Below are 24,769 nucleotides of genomic sequence, written 5' to 3' on the forward strand. Positions count from 1 at the left end.
AACTTGACCGCGTCATTAGCTCATTGACATGTTAAACAAGGAATGAATATGGTATTCAGAGTAATTTGGTGATAACTTGAGTAACATGTCACATGATTGGAACGAAAGTTATTTGTGATGCTCAGTGAACTGTTATTCAATAATTATTATTTAGCAGTTTTTATACCAATCTTTATGCCATTTTACTAATATAATCACGTGGTGAGCTCTTAGGTAACGAGTTTACATAGCATTACCTTGATTGATTAATGGATGGTTGATTAATTTCATTCGCCTATTGATTATACTGTTAAATAATATAATTTTACTGAAATATTTACTTTTACTATTTTAACGTAATAGGTATTGTGGGTACACCTTAGTATAGCTCTTGATATATTTCCATTTCATTGGTTCATTCATATAGACAAACCTCCAGACACACAATTCTGAAATATATAATTAGATAATAACCCGACAAGACTAATCTACGAAAGATAACCTATCATCAATTAACAACCATAGATTAAAAGGCCGGAACCATCACATGATTGATGATCTAATGAGGGGAAGATGAGCAGGTAATCTCATTAGAGGGCGAGGGCAGGAAGTGAGGGGAGTCGTTCAATGAGCTGTTAATGAGGGGAATTACGGTTCATTCTTGCTGAGTCATATATGAGGACGACAGACAAGAATTCAACTTTCCAAGTCCAGTTCACTTGAAAAAAATTCAAGTTCAATTAAAACTTCCCTGAAGTCCAGTCAAAATTATTATTTAATAGAAATTTATATGTCAACAACAGATCCAATTCAATTTTAGTGATAGAATAGTTCCTTAAATTAGTTGATACACATTGATAACTTAAGTGAGATAAGTTGGAGATAATTACAATATGCACGCGTTACTACATGCCACGTGCCTTGAGCGTGCGTTACCACATGCCACGTGCCTTGAGCGTGCGTTACTACATGCCACGTGCCACATGCCATGTGCCGCGCGTTACCACATTCCACGTGCCACGAGCGTCACGGTCCCCGCATCACGTGCCCGTATTACCACGTGCGCCGTCACTCACGCACACGTGTTCTCTGATCGCACGTATTTTTTTATCAACATAATTATAGCTCCGACGCTCCCTGCTGCCGCGGGCACTTCAGCACGCTTCTGCTGGACTGTGTGGTCTAGGAGCATCATATATACTCATATATTACACTGGAATAAAATTCATGCTACTCTTACTAGAATTATTACTAATTTTGTTACATTATAATGTAATGTATTGGTGCATAATGTATTTGAAGTATTGGTGCAGGTATTTAAATTGTGTACGATAATGATGGGACTGTGTGGTCGAAGCGAATCATATATACTCAAATATTACATTCCAATAAAATTCCGGCTACAATTACAATAATTACTACTAATTTTCTTACATTCTTGGAAAATATATTTAATTTATTAATGGAGGGATTTAAATTATGTTCGATAATTACAGCCAAATGATAAAATTTGTATTTCCGAAGGGCGATTTCTCACCACTCATGTTTTCGCCTAGAAATCGGTCAAGTTTTCTAAGTGATGGAAGTCCACCATCAAGTATCTCGGTAATTAAGTAGAATGACGTAGTATGAAAGCGATGCCATAATTGTTGGCCTCGCCATACGATAATTAGCACGCAATTCGTCGCATAATTGAGCTCTGGCAACAGCCACCCTGGACACACCGTTGATGTACATTCGGGGGGGAAAAATTGTAATGCGGGGAGTGAGGGAGTGGAGTGAGGGAGTGGAGTGAGGGAGTGGAGTGAGGGAGTGGAGTGAGGGAGTGGAGTGAGGGAGTGAGGAAGTGAAGTAAATGATACAGCATTAATTGTAAGAAAGTTTGTGATGTCTGAGATAAAAATTCGCCGCTCATTCTTAAGGTTAATCAAATAATGCCCGCAGTTTAAGTTCATTGCTGAACAATGGACGCGCATGCAATCTATATCCAAGTTAACATGTAGTATATGTTTTATGAAGGCTAATTTATACGAAAAAAATTGAATAATATGAAACACACGGCTGCAGTAATTGGAAATGAGATTTTCGAATGGTTCTCGACAATTATTTCACTGCCACCACTAATATCACTGATAAATATGTTGTTTCCTAACGAGCTCGACCCTATAAAAAGATAGCTCAGCTATTAAATTGGAAATAGGTTTTAAATAATTTTAAATACTAGGGTAGTAAATTGGAAATAGATCTAAGCAAAAAATTTGAAATTGATTTCCCAAGATGTATTCAAGTTAATAACGGTATTATGGAAACGAAATATATATGAAGAACACGATTATTTATTATATTTCTTGTAAATATCGTTACATAACTTAAATTTATATATTTGTACAGGAAGTGTAAAATGAAAGGTAAACTAGGTTTTCACTTTCAATTTTGAGGTATAAAAGCGTAACATCAAGTTGTTGAACAATGTAAAATTTAGATATAATCTCATATAAAATGCAGTTGATACACAAAATTTTTGTAAACATTGAATAATTTGCACCCTAAAATTTCAGTAGAGGAAAGGTTTTGAGCAAATCGGAACCACACAACCTGAGCACAACAATCACCATAATAACTTTTAGGATTATATTGCAACCCCTAAGATAGCTAAGTATTTTCCAATAATCGTCTTATAGCGTGTCACTAGGGTGATCGTGGTCAAGTATTTTCCAATAATTATATTAAAGCGTGTCACTAAGGTGATCGTGGTTAAAAATTTTCCAATAATTATCTTCTAGCGTGTCACTAGGGTGATCGTGGTTAAAAATTTTCCAATAATCATCTTATCGAGTGTCACTAGGGTGATCGTGGTCAAGTATTTTCCAATAATCATCTTATAGCGTGTCACTAGGGTGATCGTGGTTAAACATTTTCCAATAATCATCTTATAGCGTGTCACTAGGGTGATCGTGGTTAAGTATTTTCCAATAATCATCATATAGCGTGTCACTAGGGTGATCGTGGTTAAGTATTTTCCCATAATTATCATATAGCGTGTCACTAGGGTGATCGTGGTCAAGTATTTTCCAATAATCATCTTATAGCGTGTCACTAGGGTGATCGTGGTTAAGCATTTTTCAATAATTATATTACAGCGTGTCACTAGGGTGATCGTGGTTAAACATTTTCCAATGATCATCTTAAAGCGTGTCACTAGGGTGATTGTGGTTAAACATTTTCCAATAATTATCTTATAGCGTGTCACTAGGGTGATCGTGGTTAAACATTTTCCAATAATCATCTTATCGAGTGTCACTAGGGTGATCGTGGTCAAGTATTTTCCAATAATCATCTTATAGCGTGTCACTAGGGTGATCGTGAGGTGATCGTGGTTAAACATTTTCCAATAATCATCTTATAGCGTGTCACTAGGGTGATCGTGGTTAAACATTTTCCAATAATCATCTTATAGCGTGCCTGCATTCACGGCAGAAAATTGGCGAAAGAAACCGTGCGTTGTTCCGCAGTTCGGCGCAACCCTTCCGCTCGCGCGGATGAGTTTTGCGCATCCCGTAATTTCCTGTTCATCCTTCCGACTTTTTTACGTTCTTTTTTTTGTTTGTACGACACAGCTGCTGTCGTCATCTTACGCCTAACTTTTTCTCAGCTTTTTCGATATATTTTTTACTTATTTTAGTTGAACACAATTAATTTACAATTATTGGAAGCATTGCAGAAATGCAATACCTTATTTTGCCAACATAAATTCTAAAACTTTGCGATAAATTTAAGTATTCTCTTCATCTTTTATTCGCAATGATCTTTGCGCTTATAGACAAGAAGCTGACGCGGCTTAGATTAAATTAAATTAAATTGATGAAATTAAGGTAAATTACACAGGTAAAAATAATTACGTTTATGCTTGTGCTAAAAATTTCTGTAAAATGCCAATTAAAAAGCTGCAATACTATCCTCTCATAATGGTATGTATCAGTGAGCAAATCATCTGTATTCGATACTGACTGGAACGCAAATTTGTTCATAATTTGAATAACAAAGACGTAAATACTATGCAGATATGGCCACTAAAATACTGGTAGTAAGGTTACGGCCTCAAACTAAATATGGCCACTTTAGGAACTGACGCAAAAAAACAACATAAAATTATTCATTGTTTATTTATGCAATCAAAATGTATGACCAGAAATTCAATATTTTGTAATCAAATATTCTTCGATTATATTTTCTAAGTACAAAATATTCATAGATGAATTGTAGAATTGGAATTGATTCATGGCCACCTATGCAGGTGATTCATCTTCCTAAATATAGTGTCATATCTGATGTATGATAAACGTAACCAGTTTCTTGGTAATCTCTATTTCAGGGTAATTCTATTCTATATATCTTTATTTTCTAATTTCTTTGTGATTCCTGGGTAATTTCTATGCCCGTGAATTATATTATGAAATAAAATATAATGTCATAATTGATATTCGACAACCGTAACCAGTTTCTATGTAATAATGCGACGTTAATTGTTGGTAGAAAATAGGTGATTGGTCCTAGAATACAGACAGTATTTGCTAGCCCTGCATTCTGGCATTAACACGAGCAATATTTGGGATCTTGAGATAAAATCAAAAGAATTAAACGAAATTGCATGGCTCAAGTTGTAAGACTGCTTTAACCAAAGATTAGAACTGTCAATAAATCTATGTAGCTAAAAAAGGTAATAAAATCATGAATCATTGTTGTTAGGAAAATTATAGGCTTGAAATTTAGGAAAATCCTGATCTGTGATTACGAAAGATTTGTTGTTACAACAACAAAATAAGAATATGGACATATTTCAACAATTAATAATTCAACCTTCCCGTTCCATTGGCTGTTAATAAGCCTGACTAAATTTTCACTATGCATGACATAGGCTAATATTTATGAAATGCAGTGCCTATTTCGAGAGCGCTGACATGCTTATCGTACGAGTGCAGCGCTTCTGCCAGTATGGAAGCTGCCAGACGTACTCGAGATAATAAATTTTTTATAAGTATCTCCTCAGACTTCCCTTAAAATCATGGTTATAGTTTATAATAATATCACTATTAAAGTGGAAATATTGATTTACCACTAAAATAGTTCTGTTTATAATCTGATAATTCCATTGAGTAATGTAAAGAAGATAGACATGAATACAAAATGGCCCCAACTAAACTAAGTAATTAAAACTATTAAATACGACAACGAACTAAATTGACCAATATAATCGAATCAAAAACTTGAAGTTTGCTTATTTAGTTAATGAAATTTCAAGATGTATTTATGCTGTTGCACACGTGAATGTTATGATTCCAATAACTGTCTATTATTAAATAGTTGTCTATATCCTAGGACAAACAAACACCAGCTTAGGTCCATTACGACTTTATAATCACTGATATACCTAGCCAATTATTCACATTTTTGGAGCTAAAAGAAGTTTTTCGATGAATTTACAGACTGTAATGACATTGGTAGAATTTCTAATTTTGATACTTTGAACAACGGTTAACATTAAGCTAGCGTCGACATTTTCCTACTTTGGATTGTATTTGATATTTACCCAATATATTTTATTTTGATTTTCCTTCTTCTTCAAACAGTCATGGTTTTTACGTTTCAAGGCATTTGATACAATGTTACTGCTGTGTAATTAGAATTAATTTACTACAGTTTTGTGAACGATATAACTCGAAGGCCGCTTCAGCTCCGAATATTACGAGGAATGCGCGGTACATGAAAAAGAATTGAGTTTGTTGAATAAATGGGAATAAAAAAATAAATTTCTGGACTTCTATACTGGCAGGACAAAATTTATTTTATCTAAGATTTAATAAAGCCATTCCTTTTCAGATATTTAATGCACAGAAGCAAGGCGCCTTTGGATGTCGAATAGGCACCGCTCGTTGTTTACACAGACGATCTCTGAAAAAGGAAAATAAACTTGAAATTTTCTAAAACAGGAAAATAAATAATGAGAGCGTCACGTAATGTTTTGAATAATACTAATTCGGTATTGTTTGTGAAAGAAATTCTTGTCATTTTACGCTAAGTTTGAGGAATGTTACTCGCTAAATGAGTGAAGATAACCGGCATTATGATTGTATGACGTAGACTCGCCTCATGAGTGACGTTGACTCGCATCATGAGTGACGTTGACTCACCTCATGAGTGACGTTGACTCGCCTCATGAGTGACGTTGACTCACATCATGAGTGACGTTGACTCACCTCATGAGTGACGTTGACTCACTTTATGAGTGACTCACCTTGAGTTTATAACGCTTGTAACCACCCACGCCCATCATCGTGCAGCCAACGAGCGTCAGTATGCCTGTAACAAAGGAATTAATCCAGTATATAGTATCTCAGATGAATTATTCACTGGGATGCTTTAGTGAATAATATTTTCAGATGGATGTGAAGGCGACTTTTAATATCAATCTAATCAAATTTCATATCTCAGTTGAATTATTGACCTGCTACGATGTAGACAATCATCGGAATGTCCAGCCCTAACTTAATCATCTTGGCGTCGTCGCTGCTAACTTCAGCCCACTGTTGAAAAAAAAACATTTATCTTTCTTCAACACATTTAAAATTTATGCATTTATTATTATTATATTATTTACTTATATTATTCATTATTATATTATTTATGCATTTTTAACATTTATGCATTGTTTATTGAAAAATGGAACAAGAAAAACATGATCTTTAATATGTTTAAAAATATTTCGCAGCAATAAAATTGGGAAGACAAAGGCTCTCTTTAGCAAGAAAATCTGCTGAAATGCATCTTAATGAAATGAGTGTTGAAAATGAATAATAACTGTGCAAATTAATGTTCGAACTTCAGCATATATTGCATGCAACTTCTGGATACAAGTAGAGCTCGGGCAGAAGAGATTTGATTTTAGATTACCCACGTTGCATTTTCAATTTTTAGCTGAAGTATTTTTAGCGCATTTTCTCATTTATGGAAAAAAGCGCTATTGTGCTCGGCAAGTCCGTCCGTCTGTCTGTCCGTCTCTCTGTCTGACCGTCCGTGACTTCACGTTTTCGTCGAAGAGAAAATGCGCTCTCTGTCACCCACTGCAGTGAGTACTGAGTTATATTTTCTACCTCGTCTGCCCAGAAGACAGGAAAGTTGTATTCCCTGTCGATGTTTTGGAAGGAAGGAAGCTTGCCGAACTTGCGCAGTGGCAGGTTGATCTGAATCCTTTTGTGCGCCGCCAAAGGCACTCCGAACGACTGTAAAGTGATTTAAACTGTTATAAAAGCTCCTAGATTTATTTTTTCTATTAAAATTAAGAAACAAATTTGAAAAGTTAGCATTCGATAGCAGCAGTTGAATAAGAATGTTGTTGCAAATTGTTCCAGTTTTTTTCGGATAAGGTTGGTAAATGCATTTCACGCTATTCGTAAATGAATGCATAATTAATGTAAATCATTAATGATTCTGAAATTTCAAATTATGTGGAAATTGTGATAAAAATAATGGCATAAGTAGTAGAACACATACATTTTTCTTCAACTCTGTAGGCCTCTCACAAAAAGCTCAAACCTCTGTAGAGCTACTGTCATGTCAACATACTCTATCTGTCACAGGTGAGGTTGACATTATTCTTTGGTACATGTAACTCTTCTTAATAGTCCTCTAAATTTTCCATAAAAAATTCGCACCGTTTCGAGGTCGAGGTATGTTTCGTGCAACTCCTTCTCTGGTTCGAGGCCGACATACATGTCTACATCAGAGTAGTTCCCTTGGTAGAAGTGGGGCGTAGACATGATGATCGGGATTTCTGTTGGGTTGGCAACAATATATGAGGGTATACGTTGATATAGCATGCACATCGATATAGGATGCACATATAGCTAAGATGCAAGACCTTCAGAGTTACGAAAGAAGTTGAGTGCGCCGTGATATCAAATGGCGCGTTGATTGCGTTGTGAAAAAAGTGAGGACCTGAAGACGTAGCGAGAAGAGAATAGGAAACTGATTATGATGTGAGAACCGTGGCACCTGACCATGAGGGGAGAAGAGGGACATGGGGACCAGACCATGAGGTGAGAAGAGTGGGGATCTGGGGACCTGGCCATGAGGTGAGAAGAGGGACCTGGGGACCAGACCATGAGGTGAGAAGAGTGGGGACCTGGGGACCTGACCATGAGGTGAGAAGAGTGGGGACCTGGGGACCAGACCATGAGGTGAGAAGAGTGGGGACCTGGGGACCTGACCATGAGGTGAGAAGAGTGGGGACCTGGGGACCAGACCANAGGTATTAGTTGTTACGTACAGCAGGTACAGCGACCTGTGAGGTATTAGTTGTTACGTACAGCAGGTACAGCGACCTGTGAGGTATTAGTTGTTACGTACAGCAGGTACAGCGACCTGTGAGGTATTAGTTGTTACGTACAGCAGGTACAGCGACCTGTGAGGTATTAGTTGTTACGTACAGCAGGTACAGCGACCTGTGAGGTATTAGTTGTTACGTACAGCAGGTACAGCGACCTGTGAGGTATTAGTTGTTACGTACAGCAGGTACAGCGACCTGTGAGGTATTAGTTGTTACGTACAGCAGGTACAGCGACCTGTGAGGTATTAGTTGTTACGTACAGCAGGTACAGCGACCTGTGAGGTATTAGTTGTTACGTACAGCAGGTACAGCGACCTGTGAGGTATTAGTTGTTACGTACAGCAGGTACAGCGACCTGTGAGGTATTAGTTGTTACGTACAGCAGGTACAGCGACCTGTGAGGTATTAGTTGTTACGTACAGCAGGTACAGCGACCTGTGAGGTACAGTCGTTACGTACAGCAGGTACAGCAACATGTGAGGCGGGAGTCGTTACGTACAGCAGGTTTAATTTAATTTTTTAAATTTAACTTAGCGTAGCGAAAAAAACCGTGCTGTACCAACCGTACTTCGAGCACACAATGCTGCAGGACTATTTTACATGCTTAATGATGATGAATTATTGTTAAAATGAAGCTCTCATAACTCTGCTTGAACGAAACTACACAACTCTTATGGATTTTAATTTTAGGCGCTAAATAAAGATGGAAGCAATGCTTATTTCCATCGAATTTCTCCTGCATCATCCAGTGCATACAATTTTTAATAAGCATTGATTTAAAACTAATAAGCTGCTCTAACCTGCATAATTGCGGTACGAATATCCTGACGACAGAGTTTTCGTCCATGCGGAAGGGTGGGAACTGAGTACCATCTGTACCATTGATCATGTCACAGTAGATATCATTCCAGTAGTGCAGCTGTGTATCATTGTGGTACTCGCGGACGTACAGATACTCGTCCATGTCTGCACGTCCTGTTGATACTTTCCACCATCCGTCGTCCGTATCGTTCAACTGAAATAAATTTAGGCAGCGGCGAAGAATGTTAGATCGGATGAAATGACAAGAAAAATTTGAAATTGCGGGCTGTATTAGAAATCGTGATTTAGGCAGCGGCGAAGAATGTGAGATCGGATGAAATGACAAGAAAAATTTGAAATTGTGAGCTGTATTAGAAATCGTGATTTAGGCAGCGGCGAAGAATGTTAGATCGGATGAAATGCGAGAAAAATTTGAAATTGTGAGCTGTATAAGAAATCGTGATTTAGGCAGCGGTGAAGAATGTTAGATAGGATGAAATGACTAGAAAAATTTGAAATTGTGAGCTGTATTAGTAATCGGATGTTATGAATGGAGAAATTTTGTTATTATAATGAGTATAATTTTAATGTGAGAGATAGAACTGTTTTTGGTTAAAATATAATAGTTTATGTATTTTCCTATTGATAAGTGAATAAAAATATATGTAGATTGAAAAACAAGGCATAAAATAGCCACCAATCAAGAGGTCATATCTAAAATTAATTGTCTTTATACGAACATGAAATTAATTTAATAATTGGTTGTAATTAAGTATTAATTACTTAATTAATTAATACTGACTAGAGAGATTAATTGTCTTTATATGAACATGAAATTATTGTTACTTAATTAATTACAAAATTAATACTGACTAGAGAGAAATATCCGATCTTGTTTTCTAAAAGGGGAGGTGGGATTTGGTCCTCTTCCACACCCAATTGTAGAATTACCTAATTAGTTTTAATTAAGTCTTAATTAATTAATTAAAAAATTAATACTGACTAGAGAGAAATATCCGATCTTGTTTTCTATAAGGGGAGGTGGGATTTGGTCCTCTTCCACACCCAATTGTAGTAGTATGTCACCCAGGCTGCCTTCAAAGATTATGTTCTCTGTTCCCGGGATGCCAGTGCCGCTGAAGTTGAAATTCAAGTCGCTCGGCAAGTCCCAGCCTTGGAATAAGGCTTCGCCTACGGTGAACGTCTCGAATACGTTCATCGTACGTTCAATTTCTGGCCATATCAAGTTTATCCCTGTCTTGTGGTAACCTAGAGCCGCCATCATCTGTGAAATAAATGGATGTTCTTTCAAATTCAATGATATTTTGGAAAAGCCAATGCTAAATTTGGCTATATATGCGTAGTTAATGTGTATATATGCATAAAATATCTCGTATATGCTTTTAAATCATCATTGAGCTAGTTTGTTGTTAATTAATTTATCTTGATACATAGTATTATGTGTCAATTTAAAATTATTAAAGAGGTATAAACCTATACCTTTAGAGTTAGTGAAAAATTTTAAGATATGAAGTGAAATAAATTATTTCAATACACATTAAATTTTAGCTAGAAATTTCATAGGTGATTTCATACTCGGGCTTCACGGCGCACTCGAAAGTAAACGAAAAGTTCGTCTTAATCTCCCGAGAGTTTCGGCAGCCGCTGGTGGTAACATTTCTTCGTTTATTTCGAAAACTGTACGTGTACCGTTACCGTTGGCTCCTGAAACGACTCAAGAATCACCACTATCTTGACTCACCGTCTTTAGATCGGATATGAGTATTAAAATCACTTGGCTGCCTAAGTCGCAAATTCACCAGGAATTTAAAAGTAAAGAAAATAGCCAAAAAGTTCACCATTTCTTATAAGAGAAAACGTTTCGGAGTCCAGCTCCATCGTCAGTTCAAAACCTAGAACACAGGTACAAATCATTTTTATTTCTGTTATCTTCGATTTTAGTTCTAATGTCCTCAAGTTTAGGTGAATTGTTTTGTTGTGAATTTTAGGTTACTAATTGTTTGTACCTGTGTTCTAGGTTTTGAACTGACGATGGAGCTGGACTCCGAAACGTTTTCTCTTATAAGAAATGGTGAACTTTTTGGCTATATTGCTTTACTTTTAAATTCCTGACTCACCGTTTTCTTGACTTATCATTGTCTTGAATCACCATCGTCTTGACTCACCAGCATAATTACACTCAGCCATCACAACTTTCAGCCATCACAACGCACTATCAATGCAACTTTTTGCCATCATAAGTCAACATAATTATGGATCATAACAACAAATCCAAAACCATAACTTTCAATCGTCACAACTTATCATCATCACAACTCACCACCATTACAATTCACAACAATCACAACTCACCACCATCACAACTCACCACCATCACAACTCACCACCATCACCACGTTGAGTGTTGTCACTTCATCACTCTCCTTCCACTTGCCACTAAGGTCCTCCCTGAATGTGTAGTATTTTTTCTGCTTGTAACTAATGGCGTTGCCTGAGTCATCGAACTCCATGCTGAACTTCTCGCGAAACTCTCTGGGAAATTGTGCAATGTGAGGTGAGCTGAAGGAGTTATGAGGAATATGAGGTGAGCTGGATGAGTTATGAGTATGTGAGGTGAGCTGGATGAGTTATGAGCATGTGAGGTGAGCTGGATGAGTTATGAGGAATATGAGGTGAGCTGGATGAGTTATGAGGAATATGAGGTGAGCTGGATGAGTTATGAGCATGTGAGGTGAGCTGGATGAGTTATGAGCATGTGAGGTGAACTGGATGAGTTATGAGTATTTGAGGTGTGCTGGATGAGTTATGAGTATGTGAGGTGAGCTGGATGAGTTATGAGTATGTGAGGTGAGCTGGATGAGTTATGAGTATGTGAGGTGAGCTGGATGAGTTATGAGTAAGTGAGGTGAGCTGGATAAGTTATGAGCATGTGAGGTGAGTTAAATGATCATTTTGCGAGAATTGAATTAAGGAGTTAGTTATAATATATATAAATTATGAGTAATTTGAAACGTATAAACTAGATGCCATAAGAACAGTAGGTTAAGGAAGCCAAAAAGAGAGCAGTAGTGGATACACAACATAATAAATAGCTGGGCGAGTCGGATGAATTAGAAGACAATTAATGCTATACAAGTTGAAATAAGTGGAAAGAGGAGTGAAGGTTCTGAGACAAACCAAAGTTCATTCAAACCAAACTAATGATAATTTGAGTCGTAGATTCGACAACGTCTCTCATATATTATTAAAGATGAGTCTATTCACATATAATTAAGGATGAGTCTACTCATATAAAATTAAGAATGAGTCTACTCACATATAAATAAATATAAGCCTACTCATATATTATTGAACATGAGTCTACTGTTATATAATTAAGAATGAGTCTAATCATATATTATTAAACATGAGTCTACTGTTATATAATTAAGTATGACTCTACTCATATATAATTAATTATGAGTCTCCCCACTCATATACGTAGGGTCCGATCTCTTGGAGTATGGGCGTCTCGTTATAGTACTGCACGTCGCGGGCGTTCGTCACGTTGAACAAATAAAAGCTCATGAAGATGGAGACAGGAGGGGCGGTGAACGCATCCATGATGGGCTTTTCATCCTGTAACTTCAACTCCTGAAAATATCAACAATTTTATCAGCATATCTTAATGACGGTGAAAATCTGTGTTGATCATGCGAAATTTAAGAGAATTTTTCTTTCATATGTCGAAATTGTTTACAATTTTATTTAGATAAGTAAAAAAAGAATTCAGGTACACTTTGATTTGTTGATTTTGTAACCTTGTTACATTTTGTAATAGGGTTAATGAGTTAGCTATGCAAATATTATATAGAGTACGAGCTTAATAAAGAGATTAAATAAGAAACCTTCATGTAAGTTCATTATAACGTGTGCGCAGCTTTGTCGACCGTTCAAAGTTTAAACTTATTTCCTATGTCTGTAAAGTATGTTGAAGGGATTAAATACAAAAGCGGGATTAAACCATAATTATAAACGACATCTTGCGTGATGAACCATCGGCATTTTTGCTTAAAATATAAAGGTTATACCTTAGATGAGGTATACCTTAAGGTATAACTTTATACAGGTTATACCTTAGATCAGAACACGTGTCAACCAAACTTTTAATTAAAATAATTATTTTCATTTATGTGTCAACAACAAACTAGCAATAGAATGTTCAAAATATTGTACTCATACATATTGTACTCATACGCATCAATAAATTGAAATGTTTAATTTAATAAAATACCATTGATCCAATGAGTAGATCAACTTGTAATATTCAATGCCTGAAAAATATTAGTGCTGGAATGAAGTCACGGTCTTATTTCAGTAATTGCTTTTTTTACTTTGACATTAACCATTACCGTATTTATTTGTGATTTTCATATGAAATCGTGAGCTAGATGAATAGAGAGGTATTTTATTTTATTAATTACTAAAATATTGCTGCAATTAAGAGACCTTAATGTGACATCTCAATTGAAATATAACTAGCAAAATCCACAACACTTTTCCCTCATCTTTAAATTGTTTCGAAGTTTGGGGAACTTTTATTAACAAGAAACATTATCCTAATATTAACATATTTACTGTTATAATAAAACCTAAGTTTATTATTGAACCTTTGAAACTTTAAAAATAATCACCGGAACAATTTTCACTAATTTTTCTATTATTTTATAGTCACCCCTTCGACGGTGGCCACGAAGATGGCTTGTATGGACGCCATGAGGACGACGAACACCAACACCATCACACCGCCGCCTATTAGCAGACACTTCATCCATCCTGGCTTCATGTTGACGTAGCTCTGTGCAATCATAGTCATTATTTATAACATCAGAACATCATGCTGACGCAGTCTGCGCAGCCATGGTCATTATTTATAACATCAGAACATCATGCTGACGCAGTCTGCGCAGCCATGGTCATTATTTATAACATCAGAACTTAATGCTGACGCAGTCTGTGCAGCCATGCTCATTATTTATAACATCAGAAAATCATGCTGAGGTAGTTCTGTGCAGCCATGGTCATTATTTATAACATCAGAACTTAATGCTGACGCAGTCTGTGCAGCCATGCTCATTATTTGGTGAAATCAAGGGTGGATGATATTAAGTCAGTGTACTTAGAATAATGATAACTTTGTGATTTATTTCACGGCCGCTAAATTTAAGAAATTCGGCTGTGCAACTCCATTAAGTATTGCGACATTCAAATTGCTTGCTTCAATTCCGAAATATTTTATCTTACCAATATTTCAGTCTTAGCTTATCCCATCGTTTCCAGTTGTGTAAATCCACAGCACTATAGATTACACGAGGCACACATTCCATTCATCATGACAATACGAAAATTATTAAAAATGATAACATTCACATGAAGGCGTTATGTCGTTATCGTGCTCAGCGCAAGCCTATAAACCACGTTTACTCCTAATTAAAAGATTCCTTTATGTTAATCTATTCATTAATACTGATATTGACATTCAATTTATGCAAATTCGAGATATCTTGAATAATCAAATAGCGAAATATTCCAAATAGATTATTGATTTAATTTAAATATCGAGAAAATAGAGATCTAAGGTATCAAGATCCAAATATTTCACGTATAAATGTTTCGCCTTAATGTAAAAAATACATGGTTACAATTTACACCTAACTATTAAAAAATGTAGGAAATTACCAAAAATTTTGACAAAGATAGTGACGAGATAACCAAGCTCACACAGGCACAGATCAATGCCTGTAGTATCGCTAAATGAATTTTAATTCGAAATTACGATAAAATTCTGTGAACAACTTGTTACCTGAAGTTAAGTCAGTGAAAAATACTTCTATTTAAACTTATGATTTTGATCTGAATAGCTTATAATCATGAACTGAACTTTTGAATGTAAATTTTGGATTTATTTTAAACTTACTGAACTTACCGATTATGAAATTAAGGAGACTATTCTTTTGAAGGCTGAAAAATAAAAAAAATGTTTGGTTCAAGGAAGATATCCCAATGAACTTAAATTGTAAAGGCTACATGCAAACCTGCTGAAAAATATAAAGCTTAGATAAAATTTACACCAAGATCACGTACAAGAAATTTCGTTTATAGAATTAATGTGATTTTTCCAGATAGAATAAGATACTGAGATACTAATAAGATGAGAAAGGTTATACAGATAGTAGAATATAGTATACATGATATATCAGTTAATAATTCATTTACCAACTAATGCAGTTACTTATATTCGTATGGATATGGGGTTGTCGTCGATGACAGGCAATTAGCGTAAAAAGAAATTACATCTTTGTTAGGAAAACCTACAAAGTGTATAAGGAAAATTACTAAAGCTGGTAATTTTTTTCAGAATTCTTGTTTTTTTTCACATTTCGGCGTCATCATATGCACCAATGTTGAACTATAAATTCAGCTTTCTGAAGAAATTAGACGGTTTGAAAACTAGTAACAAGATTTGTTACTTATGATGAATTATTCAACAGAAATACTTTAGTGGCTTTCCGGACCCCCTATCCTGAAATTGTTGCACAACAATTTAAATATATTAATTCAATCAATGTATAGAGTGAATTGGCCAGTGTGATCAAATATTGATTGACGTTCTTGCGCACACCCTGAGCATGGAGGGCCGTAGCACTGATACAACCTTTTGCTGGGATAAACTGGGTCAGGATGACACACATACGGGAAAAATGCATCGCTTTTCGAACAAAGGCGCACTAATTTTTCTCAGAGTATATTTTCGTTTTAGAAATGGATGGCACTCTGCAGTTCACAGTTCACGAGTGAATACTAAGAATATTTTTATAAAATAAGCAGTAGGAGTAAGGTACAAATTCTACTTATCATGTTTGCTTCGGACACTTTCTACTTCTTCGCATTGTTGAGTAAATGGATTTTTTTTGTGATGCGAAACAGATTGATTTTGACTTACGTTCAAAGTATGTGTGTCATAAAATAATTTGATTTCGTGACGGTATTGCAATAACCAGTGCTCAGTAGCTTATTCGTCACAATTTTCACTCCGTATGTACACATTTATTATAATAAGGTAATACTCGGTCGAGCGACCTTTGGATAAACAGTAAAAAAATCAACAATATAAATAAAAAATTAAGAACCTATAATTTTGCATCACTTCGGCAGCCAATTTATTGGATTTTCAAATTAAAGAATCAACGCAACTTGAATGCTATTGACGGTTGACCGAAATATTATTTAAATTCTCGGTTTGTAGTAGCGGATCTGCGTTTAATTTTGGCTACAGGAAATCAGGAAGAAAAATTATTTATCACGAGAACTTGGGGCAAAACATTAGACTGAAGAAGACAAAACTCGATGCTGGAAAAAGTTAAGTTAATAAAATATGTAACCAATGAATAAATAGAGTTGGATATGTATATAAATACACTATAATAATAAAACATGAGAAGAGGCGTGTGAAGTAGATCACGTTCATGACAGCGTTCAGAGCAGCACTGAAGAACAGGACTCAGCTGCCCAATTGGTGCCGCCGCTGTTATCTGGTATGTCCAAGAGCCTCCACTCTAAGAACTAACTCCTGTCTAATAAACTCGGCGCTTATCTCGAGAACTCAGCTAATGTTGATTGGTATCTTATCATAATGAAGCTTAAGATGTTTATTTTCTCAGCAATATCGATTAAAACAAGTTAGCTATATTTGTATATCTGTCTCCATCGATGAGAGATTTGAGAGCATATATTATTTAAGTTTTTTTCGGATTTTTTTTCATTCAAATTTTAATTTTCTTTTGCTGGCTAGCATCTTCGGCCAAATATGTTGATGAATAATTCTTATATTATAAATTAGTAACTGCTTCATTAGCGAGTTATTGTAGACAATGCAAACTCATTTTAAATGATAATATTTCAAGCTTAGTCAATTAAATTGAGATATTTAATTATGAAACTTAAAATCACTTCCTTCTCTTTATGGGCTCAATGGTTCTTGATGATAAGAACTGACACTCCATTGATTATTTATAATTAGCAGTGAGATTACTTGATAACCGGTACTTCCATTGAATCTGGCGCTGATTAATAGATTAGTTGGATTATACAGTTGCTCATATCAGTCAAAAAATTCATACAAACGGATTATTATCATCCTTTCATAAGATAATTAGTTTATGACTCATAACTCAGTATTTTATGACTCACAATTCTACAAAATTCATAAAATAGCATGTCTTTAAAAAATGGCAGTTAAAATGTCAATATTCCCATGATTTCACACAAATATTCCCATGATTTCCCATGAAAAATAAATGATTTTCACACACACACAAAAAAAAATGTCAGGTATATAAGAACGTCATGCTTGTCATACATTATGTGAAATTATCGAACCAAAAAATTTCTGAAATTCTTAACGAATTCCGAAGATACCGAAATCTTAAACAAGATTTACAGATATCTTTACAGATTTTTAAGTTTTGACTGATTTTCGAAATTTTTCGTAAAGACAGCGGCTAGATTTTACCTGCAGTGTAGGTCTTTGACTTTAACGCACGATGGCTCCAAAAATGTAATATGGAATAATTTAATGGAGGAATGAAGGGAATTCCATTATTCGAGTTTCACTTATGTTGGCACTCAGCATCTAAGCTTTGAAGATATGATCAATAACATGATAAAAACATGAGCCTTATCATGATAAGGAAAATCTTCCCTACCCATCACTAGGCTTGTATCTGAGTGACGCCAGAACGAACTTGTTATTTCGTCCCGAGTTTGCCGTTAAAAAATATTGCAGAAGAAATACGATTGGTATGTGGATGAGTGGACAAGCAGGTAAACAAATGATTTGGTTGAAAAAACACATAAACTGTGATACTAATAACATTTAACAGATGTGAATGCTGAAAATGATGTAGTTAGTACTGAAGTATATTATTCTGGAGAACATAGATGCAAATAACAATTCGGCAAGTACTTTTTCAAATGTTTCCATTTCAACACCGTAGTTGAGGGAAAATCTTAGTATCTTTGAAAGATTTAAACTTATCGTATGTTGGATAGAAAATGAAAAAATCGTTTATATTTTTTTTACAAAATACATAGGACAATTAAGGAAATGAAAATCTAATAAGAGGTTGAATATACATGAAAAATTGCCACGAAATGTTCTTTCTGCTTGAGAATTCATCTTACACGTGTAACTGCTAGGAAAATATGGACAAAATAAATGATTTTCACACAAAGAACTATTTCCTGATTAACATCCAAGCTGGATTCATAACATGACGCTGCATAGAACTCAATCTTGGTTCAACAAAACTTGTAACAGAAAAATCAATCCGTCACAAATTTGCTCAAATGTTCATAATGACTTTGTCATACCGACATACAACATGAAAATTTCCTTTCACATTTTGTGAACCGAGAAACAATCGGAGAAATTATTCAGGGTATAGAGTTATTTAAAAAAAAACTGATTAAGATCAGGAGCACATATTTCGGAATATAGATCTGTTATAGTATTCTCAATCGTTTTGCATGTCGGGACTGAATTATGTCGGGAAAATATCAAATCCAAAATAGGTTTAAATCTCTTATATGCAATTACTAATTAACTAATGCATCAAGCTACAAGCTATTTTTCATCAAAAATGTTTTTTTGCCAAATGTTCCTACTTATTTTAAGTGCTGCTTGAACACCAGTTGGATGTACAAAGGTAATAACAATAATAATAATAATAAATTTTATTAAATCACTTTGTTCTAAACAAACTGATCGTTATAGAAAGTAGTTGGAGCAAATGGTCCATAATTGTTACAGGAAGCTCTTGTAGAGCAGGAAAATCAAAATTACACATACACTGGCCCAGATAATCAGAACAATAACAGTTATTGCTTCTTATCGAAAACTTCTAATAGAATTTCATCTCAACGAGCGTTTAATTTCATTGAATGTTATTTTAATTAAATTCTAGACTTGATGGCTACGCAGAGTAAAGACTGTTGATCCGGGTGCTTCGGAATTAGATAATCACTTTCATTCTAATTACACTCGTAAACGGATTAACGATCAAGCAGTGTTAATTAGTCACTTTTCATGTAAATCGGGTCCTAAAATTGTCCATCACTTCACGATTAGATTTCATTGAATTCGCTGAACGTTTAACATGTGTTGTTTAGATAGCTCCTTCTCAACCATAGCCCTTTTCCCGACATAATTTGAAATTGTAGATAAATATGGAGCATACCAGTTTTAAATTTTGAACTCGTTCGTGAATTTTCATATTTCACGCAATTATCTTTTCAAATTTCTAAGAAATTGTGCGCCGGAAATTAAACTTGGAACAAGCTTTAATAATTAAGGACAATCAAGAAAAGTGATCCCGGATTTGTCTGAGATGCGACACACTTAATTCTCATTTGGATGGACGAGGCGAAACTTTAAGATCAAAGCTTACTCTCCAAGCTTCTTATGCAACAACTGTGATGGTAAAAAAACCTGCTTCTCTTTTTTAACAACTTTTATTGCTCTATATTTATAGGCTTAAGACATTTCATTCATACAGTTTCACGCATTTGTTATGGGGTTCAGATTCAAAATTATTCAGTATTCCGTACATGAATGTGAATATACTAAAATACATTTGCAGGGACATAATCATTTAAGTCATAATATTATTTACAGGTGCTAGAATACAAACATTATTCAATTAAAATTATAATTCTACCAAAATATACGGTTCTTACGAGGCGATTATCACGGAGTCGAGAACATTGCCATATATATGGCGTCTCCATGAAAATTTGAAGCACGGAAACGAGTCTGGACAACTAACAAAAATTACTTTTTGTTATAACAATTATATCTCTATTTATCACAAGAACTAATGATGTCATCGACCAATATTTTGCACCATACTTCAAATTCCTTTGGTATTGGTGTTGGAACGAGCCAAAATTTACCGAGCCTATACTGAAATCAAGCGGTTGATTCTGATCACGAGTAAAAAATGGATGAAAATCGGAAAATCGATTCACGTTATTCAATTCGTCCCCGTTATTAAATTAATAAAATTTCGAAAGATCTCGGTGTTTGACATCGGAAACAATCCAGCCAGAATTAAAAGGGTTGCAGCTATCCACCCGGATGTGATTACCACCTTATGGCCGGACATTGGCAGACTATCCAGCCCAAAGTGGTGGCCACCTTATGGCCGGACATTGGCAGCTATCCAGCCGGAAGTGATGGCCACCTTATGGCCGGACATTGGCAGCTATCCAGCCGGAAGTGATGGCCACCTTATGGTAGATGCCGGGCTGGTGGTCAACGGCACATCCAAAGCCCGCCGACGTTATGCCCGCAAGCGTCCATCGGCCTTTGTTGTTTACCACAAGAGGTCCGCCCGAGTCTCCCTGCGCAAAATTATTATTCACAACTAATTGAACCTTAGTAAGCAATCTACTATCATATTTCACGTGAAATTTACAACTTTAAATACATTTATATTTAATATGAATCGAATTATTTATTCACCAAGCAAGCATCCATTTTCCCTTGCGCGTGTCCAGCGCAGAACATCTCGTAGTGGAGCTTCACGTCGATGTTCTTCAGGTGATGCCATCTCAGGCACTCCTGGTTGTCGATAATTGGTACCATGACTTTGCGTAGAATGTTCGTTCCTGTTTTACCTGCAAATATAAAAATTGAAGCCAGGTTATGTTAGTCCTAAGTAGCTTGCTACCGCTTAGATGTTTATTCCATCAATAAGTCGTGATTGTTTGGCATGAAACATTTACAAGTTTCTGGAATATTTTTGCTTCAGATGAGGGTTAGCAAAGACTTAAACTAGAACGAAATTGTATATTGCCGTTGCATGAAATGACTGAGTTAAAATGAGTTTAATTTGTGTTCTACATACATGAAACTAACCTTCAAGCATGGCAGAGCTCAATTGACCTATACGCAAGTGTCAGAGTTATACCAGTCCACTAGCAAAGTAAAAACAACACAGAAAAATGAAACTAAAGCATTTCTTTAAATAAATAATGGCTTGACTAATTCTTCTTACATATTTTACTCATATGATAGTGCGTGAATCGCTCACAGCCATGTAAAAATGAATAACTTATTAGTACGGTACTTATATTTTATCAAGTCCGTCAGCGCGTAAGATTTATAGAAATGTTTCATTAGTTTCTCAATATTTGACGTCTATAAACGCACCATAACTGTTATCCGTCTTGCCCCAGCCCGCGACTATACCGATGGCCCCTGGGAAGTGGTCGCCGGGGGGCGGCAGGCAGATGGGCACAATGTTGGGCTGGTAGGTCGCGCGGCGTGACAACCTCAGCACAGCCACGTCGAACCTGCCGGGGAAATATGGTTCGTAGAAGATATTTATGCTTTTTGGGATATATTTTATTTCAAATTTTTAGCGGTTGAGAAAACATCAGCACCGCCACGTCGAACCTGCCGGGCCAACGAGGTTCGTAGTAGGTTTTTACGATTATCATAATTATATTTTTATTTCATTCATTGGCGATCGGGAGGATGATGGGTTTAAGCAAAAACCCCCAGACATTTTCGTAGTGCCATTTTCGAAATAATACTTAAAAATGCTTTACTAAAAAATTTGGCTATCGAAATTTCATAGTTTTGGATAGTGGAACTAGTGACTAAAAGGAATTTAAAAGCAAAGAAAACGCCAAGCAAATTCATCATATCGATATTGAAAACGTTTTCAATATCGATACTAAATCAATATAGCTACAGACTGACTTAAGTCCCAGTTGGTAATTAGCCCCAATCGTTGACGAATTACCCCAGATCTAGAGGGTAATTACCCCTAACCGATGAGACTCACCGGTCAGGCTGAGTGAGCATGTACTTGAAGTTAGGATGCGTTCTCTTCTCAACCACTCCGAAGGATTCCTTGGGGTAAGGCTCGTAGTGCTGTCCTGTATCCTTCGTGTCGAACTCCCCCAAGTGAATTGTGATGTCCCGGAGTCTTGCTCTGTAGATACACAACCCATACAGATAATTAATCAAAATTTCCAAACATGTGCATTGGCAATACTATTGAAAATTGGATGGGATAGTATAAGAAATACTTTTATTTAGTATTGGAAAGATCATTGGACAGCACTGTAAAAAACATATGATAATAAAAGAAATAGTACTATTGGTCTATTGACTAGTATACGAAATATTATTAAATAGTATTGGGAAGAGCATTGGACGGAATTGTAAAAAAAATTTGATGGTATTGAAAATATCAGTGTATGGTATTGGAATTGCCATTAGCAATAGTAATTGTTACTTGAAATTGTGTTGTTCATTGACGACAGAATACTATAGTACTGGAAAACATAAAAATACGTCGAATAAGTTGTCTTCTTGAATACTCTATCACCATTGGGCTATGTATAAGTATTCAGTGTAGAAGTATTCCGAGGTCAACGGAGTATAAAAAAATGTACTAAAATGATATATAAAAACGCCAACTAACTTCTTTCGTCTTAATATCGAAATTAATTTTACTCCACGCACCGCTTTTCTATCTCTACATCACCAATAATTATGATTCTCAGAAGTATCGTCCAGTCGCGATCTGTTTAAAGAAGTGTAAGTATCGTCCAGTCTGTTAACTTCTCGACGACAATACATGAAAAATTTTGTGATTTTCTTTCCTCATAAACAAATTTCAGATAATAAATTTTCAGCTAAAATGTTATCAGAAAGGAGCGTGCAGAGCCAATTGGTGTAATGAATATTGTAATAATCGAGTTTTCTGATATCTGGACATTACAAGTATAACATGAAGGTCACATGACTGACGACACAAGCTAGAAAAGCATGTGCAATCACGATAGTGATAGAGCCTGATAATGACGATAAGATCATGTCCATAAACACGCCATTTGCACTCGACTGGGCAGGTCAAGGCAGGATGAGGGTTGTTATTCAATAACAATTTTAAAAATTTAGAACATCCCCGTACAGTTTTTAATTTTTATTCAGTTTCGATGGGTCGAATTTAATGCAATAAAGGATCAATGTTGCATTAGTCTAAATAATCGTTAGTTCTGAGGGACTTCATATCGAGATTTGACGATCAAGCCGTGTAAATTAGTCATTTTCAGCTTTTGGCCAATGAAATATTTTGGGCATAATTAAAATAAGACAGTCTTTGTCATCTCATTCGATATTCTCATTATATATCAAGCGAAGTTTACTGATCTATAAGCTTCAATATTTTGAAAGAAGGCGGCAAAGTAAAGAAGATTGATTCAAAAATTGAATTATATGATAAGGTGCTGTCCGACAGGAAAAGCAACGTATTCCTGATATTTTTAATTAAGTTATTGTAATCAAGATGATAAGAGGAAGGAAATAATTTTATCGAAACCCTTCTCATATCATTAGGACATAAGCTTTGCACGAATGTAGATTTCTTATATGACAAATTATTGATTATCCCTTATATTTTCCTTGTGTCCCAATTAATTGCTCCGTAACAGATGGAAATTAGATGATGAGTCGAGTCTTCGAGTGTCCAATCTCGTGTGGTGTGGAGGCTAGGATACTCGGTTAGGATACGGGGCTAGGATACGCGGCTACGATACGCGGCTAGGATACGTGGCTAGGATACGTGGCTAGGATACTCGGCTAGGATACGCGGCTAGGATACGCGGCTATGATACGCGGCTATGATACTCGGCTAGGATACTCGGCTAGGATACTCGGCTAGGATACTCGGGTAGGATACGAGGCTAGGATACGAGGCTAGGATACGAGGCTAGGATACGAGGCTAGGATCCCAGCTGGGGGCTAAGAATCGGTGTTAGGCCAACAAAACAATTATAACAATTAAATAACACAAACAATAATAACAGAAACAAATTAATTAATATCACATCAATTGAATATTTAAAACAATACATACAATTATTGAATTTAAATAAACTACTACCTACAACGATTAAATTAAAATTAAACTACTCAAGTTACTGACTTGTGTACGCAGTGAGCGGCAGTAGCGACGTAGTAGCGGTTGACAAGCACGCCGCCACACTGGTACCCAGCTATCCTGATGTGTGCTTGCCACGGCAACTCAGCGAAGTGAGCTTCATCGCCTCCGATGATGCGCTTAGTGATGGTGTTGCTCGACAACTTCTGCACCCCGCACTCTGCAACACGATATTAGGGTTACATTAATGTCCCCACACTCTACAACACGATATTAGGGTTACATTAATGTCCCCCCACACTCTACAACACGATATTAGGGTTACATTAATATCCCTGCACTCTACAACACGATATTAGGGCTACATTAATGTCCCCTGAACTCTACAACACGATATTAGGGCTACATTAATGTCCCCACACTCTACAACACGATATTAGGGTTACATTAATGTCCCCCCACACTCTACAACACGATATTAGGGCTACATTAATGTCCCGTGCACTCTACAACACGATATTAGGGCTACATTAATGTCCCGTGCACTCTACAACACGATATTAGGGCTACATTAATATCCCTGCAC

The 24,769-nt window shown here is 35.9% G+C and overlaps 2 protein-coding genes across 6 annotated transcripts in view; both read right to left on the minus strand.

Annotated features, from left to right (window-relative positions):
* Positions 1-4,201: 4,201 nt before the first annotated feature.
* Positions 4,202-15,263, minus strand: LOC108665408 (sensory neuron membrane protein 2). The gene is made up of 13 exons (XM_018152158.1): positions 15,150-15,263; positions 13,899-14,021; positions 12,657-12,817; positions 11,569-11,716; positions 10,167-10,448; positions 9,163-9,377; positions 8,730-8,797; positions 8,123-8,266; positions 7,689-7,807; positions 7,128-7,256; positions 6,482-6,560; positions 6,272-6,336; positions 4,202-5,928 (listed from the first exon to the last, which is right to left on the minus strand). Exons 2-13 carry the CDS (start codon positions 14,007-14,009, stop codon positions 5,914-5,916), a joined length of 1,536 nt encoding a protein of 511 aa, XP_018007647.1. The 5' UTR covers positions 14,010-14,021; positions 15,150-15,263; the 3' UTR covers positions 4,202-5,913.
* A 4,456-nt stretch (positions 15,264-19,719) lies between these two features.
* LOC108665423 (serine protease filzig) overlaps positions 19,720-24,769 on the minus strand; it is an 11,567-nt gene continuing 6,517 nt past the window's right edge. For 3 of the 5 annotated variants that reach the window (XM_047884540.1, XM_047884543.1, XM_047884544.1), the window contains 6 exons: positions 24,229-24,403; positions 22,078-22,227; positions 21,438-21,580; positions 20,748-20,902; positions 20,495-20,626; positions 19,720-20,355 (listed from right to left, as the gene is read on the minus strand). In XM_047884540.1, the coding sequence (XP_047740496.1) occupies positions 20,257-20,355; positions 20,495-20,626; positions 20,748-20,902; positions 21,438-21,580; positions 22,078-22,227; positions 24,229-24,403 (854 nt within the window). In that variant the 3' untranslated portion in view covers positions 19,720-20,256. The other 2 variants (XM_047884542.1, XM_047884541.1) reach the window with 2 other exon arrangements.

This window comes from Hyalella azteca, unplaced genomic scaffold (assembly GCF_000764305.2).
Source record: "Hyalella azteca isolate HAZT.00-mixed unplaced genomic scaffold, Hazt_2.0.2 contig15535, whole genome shotgun sequence".
Lineage (NCBI taxonomy): Eukaryota > Metazoa > Arthropoda > Malacostraca > Amphipoda > Hyalellidae > Hyalella > Hyalella azteca.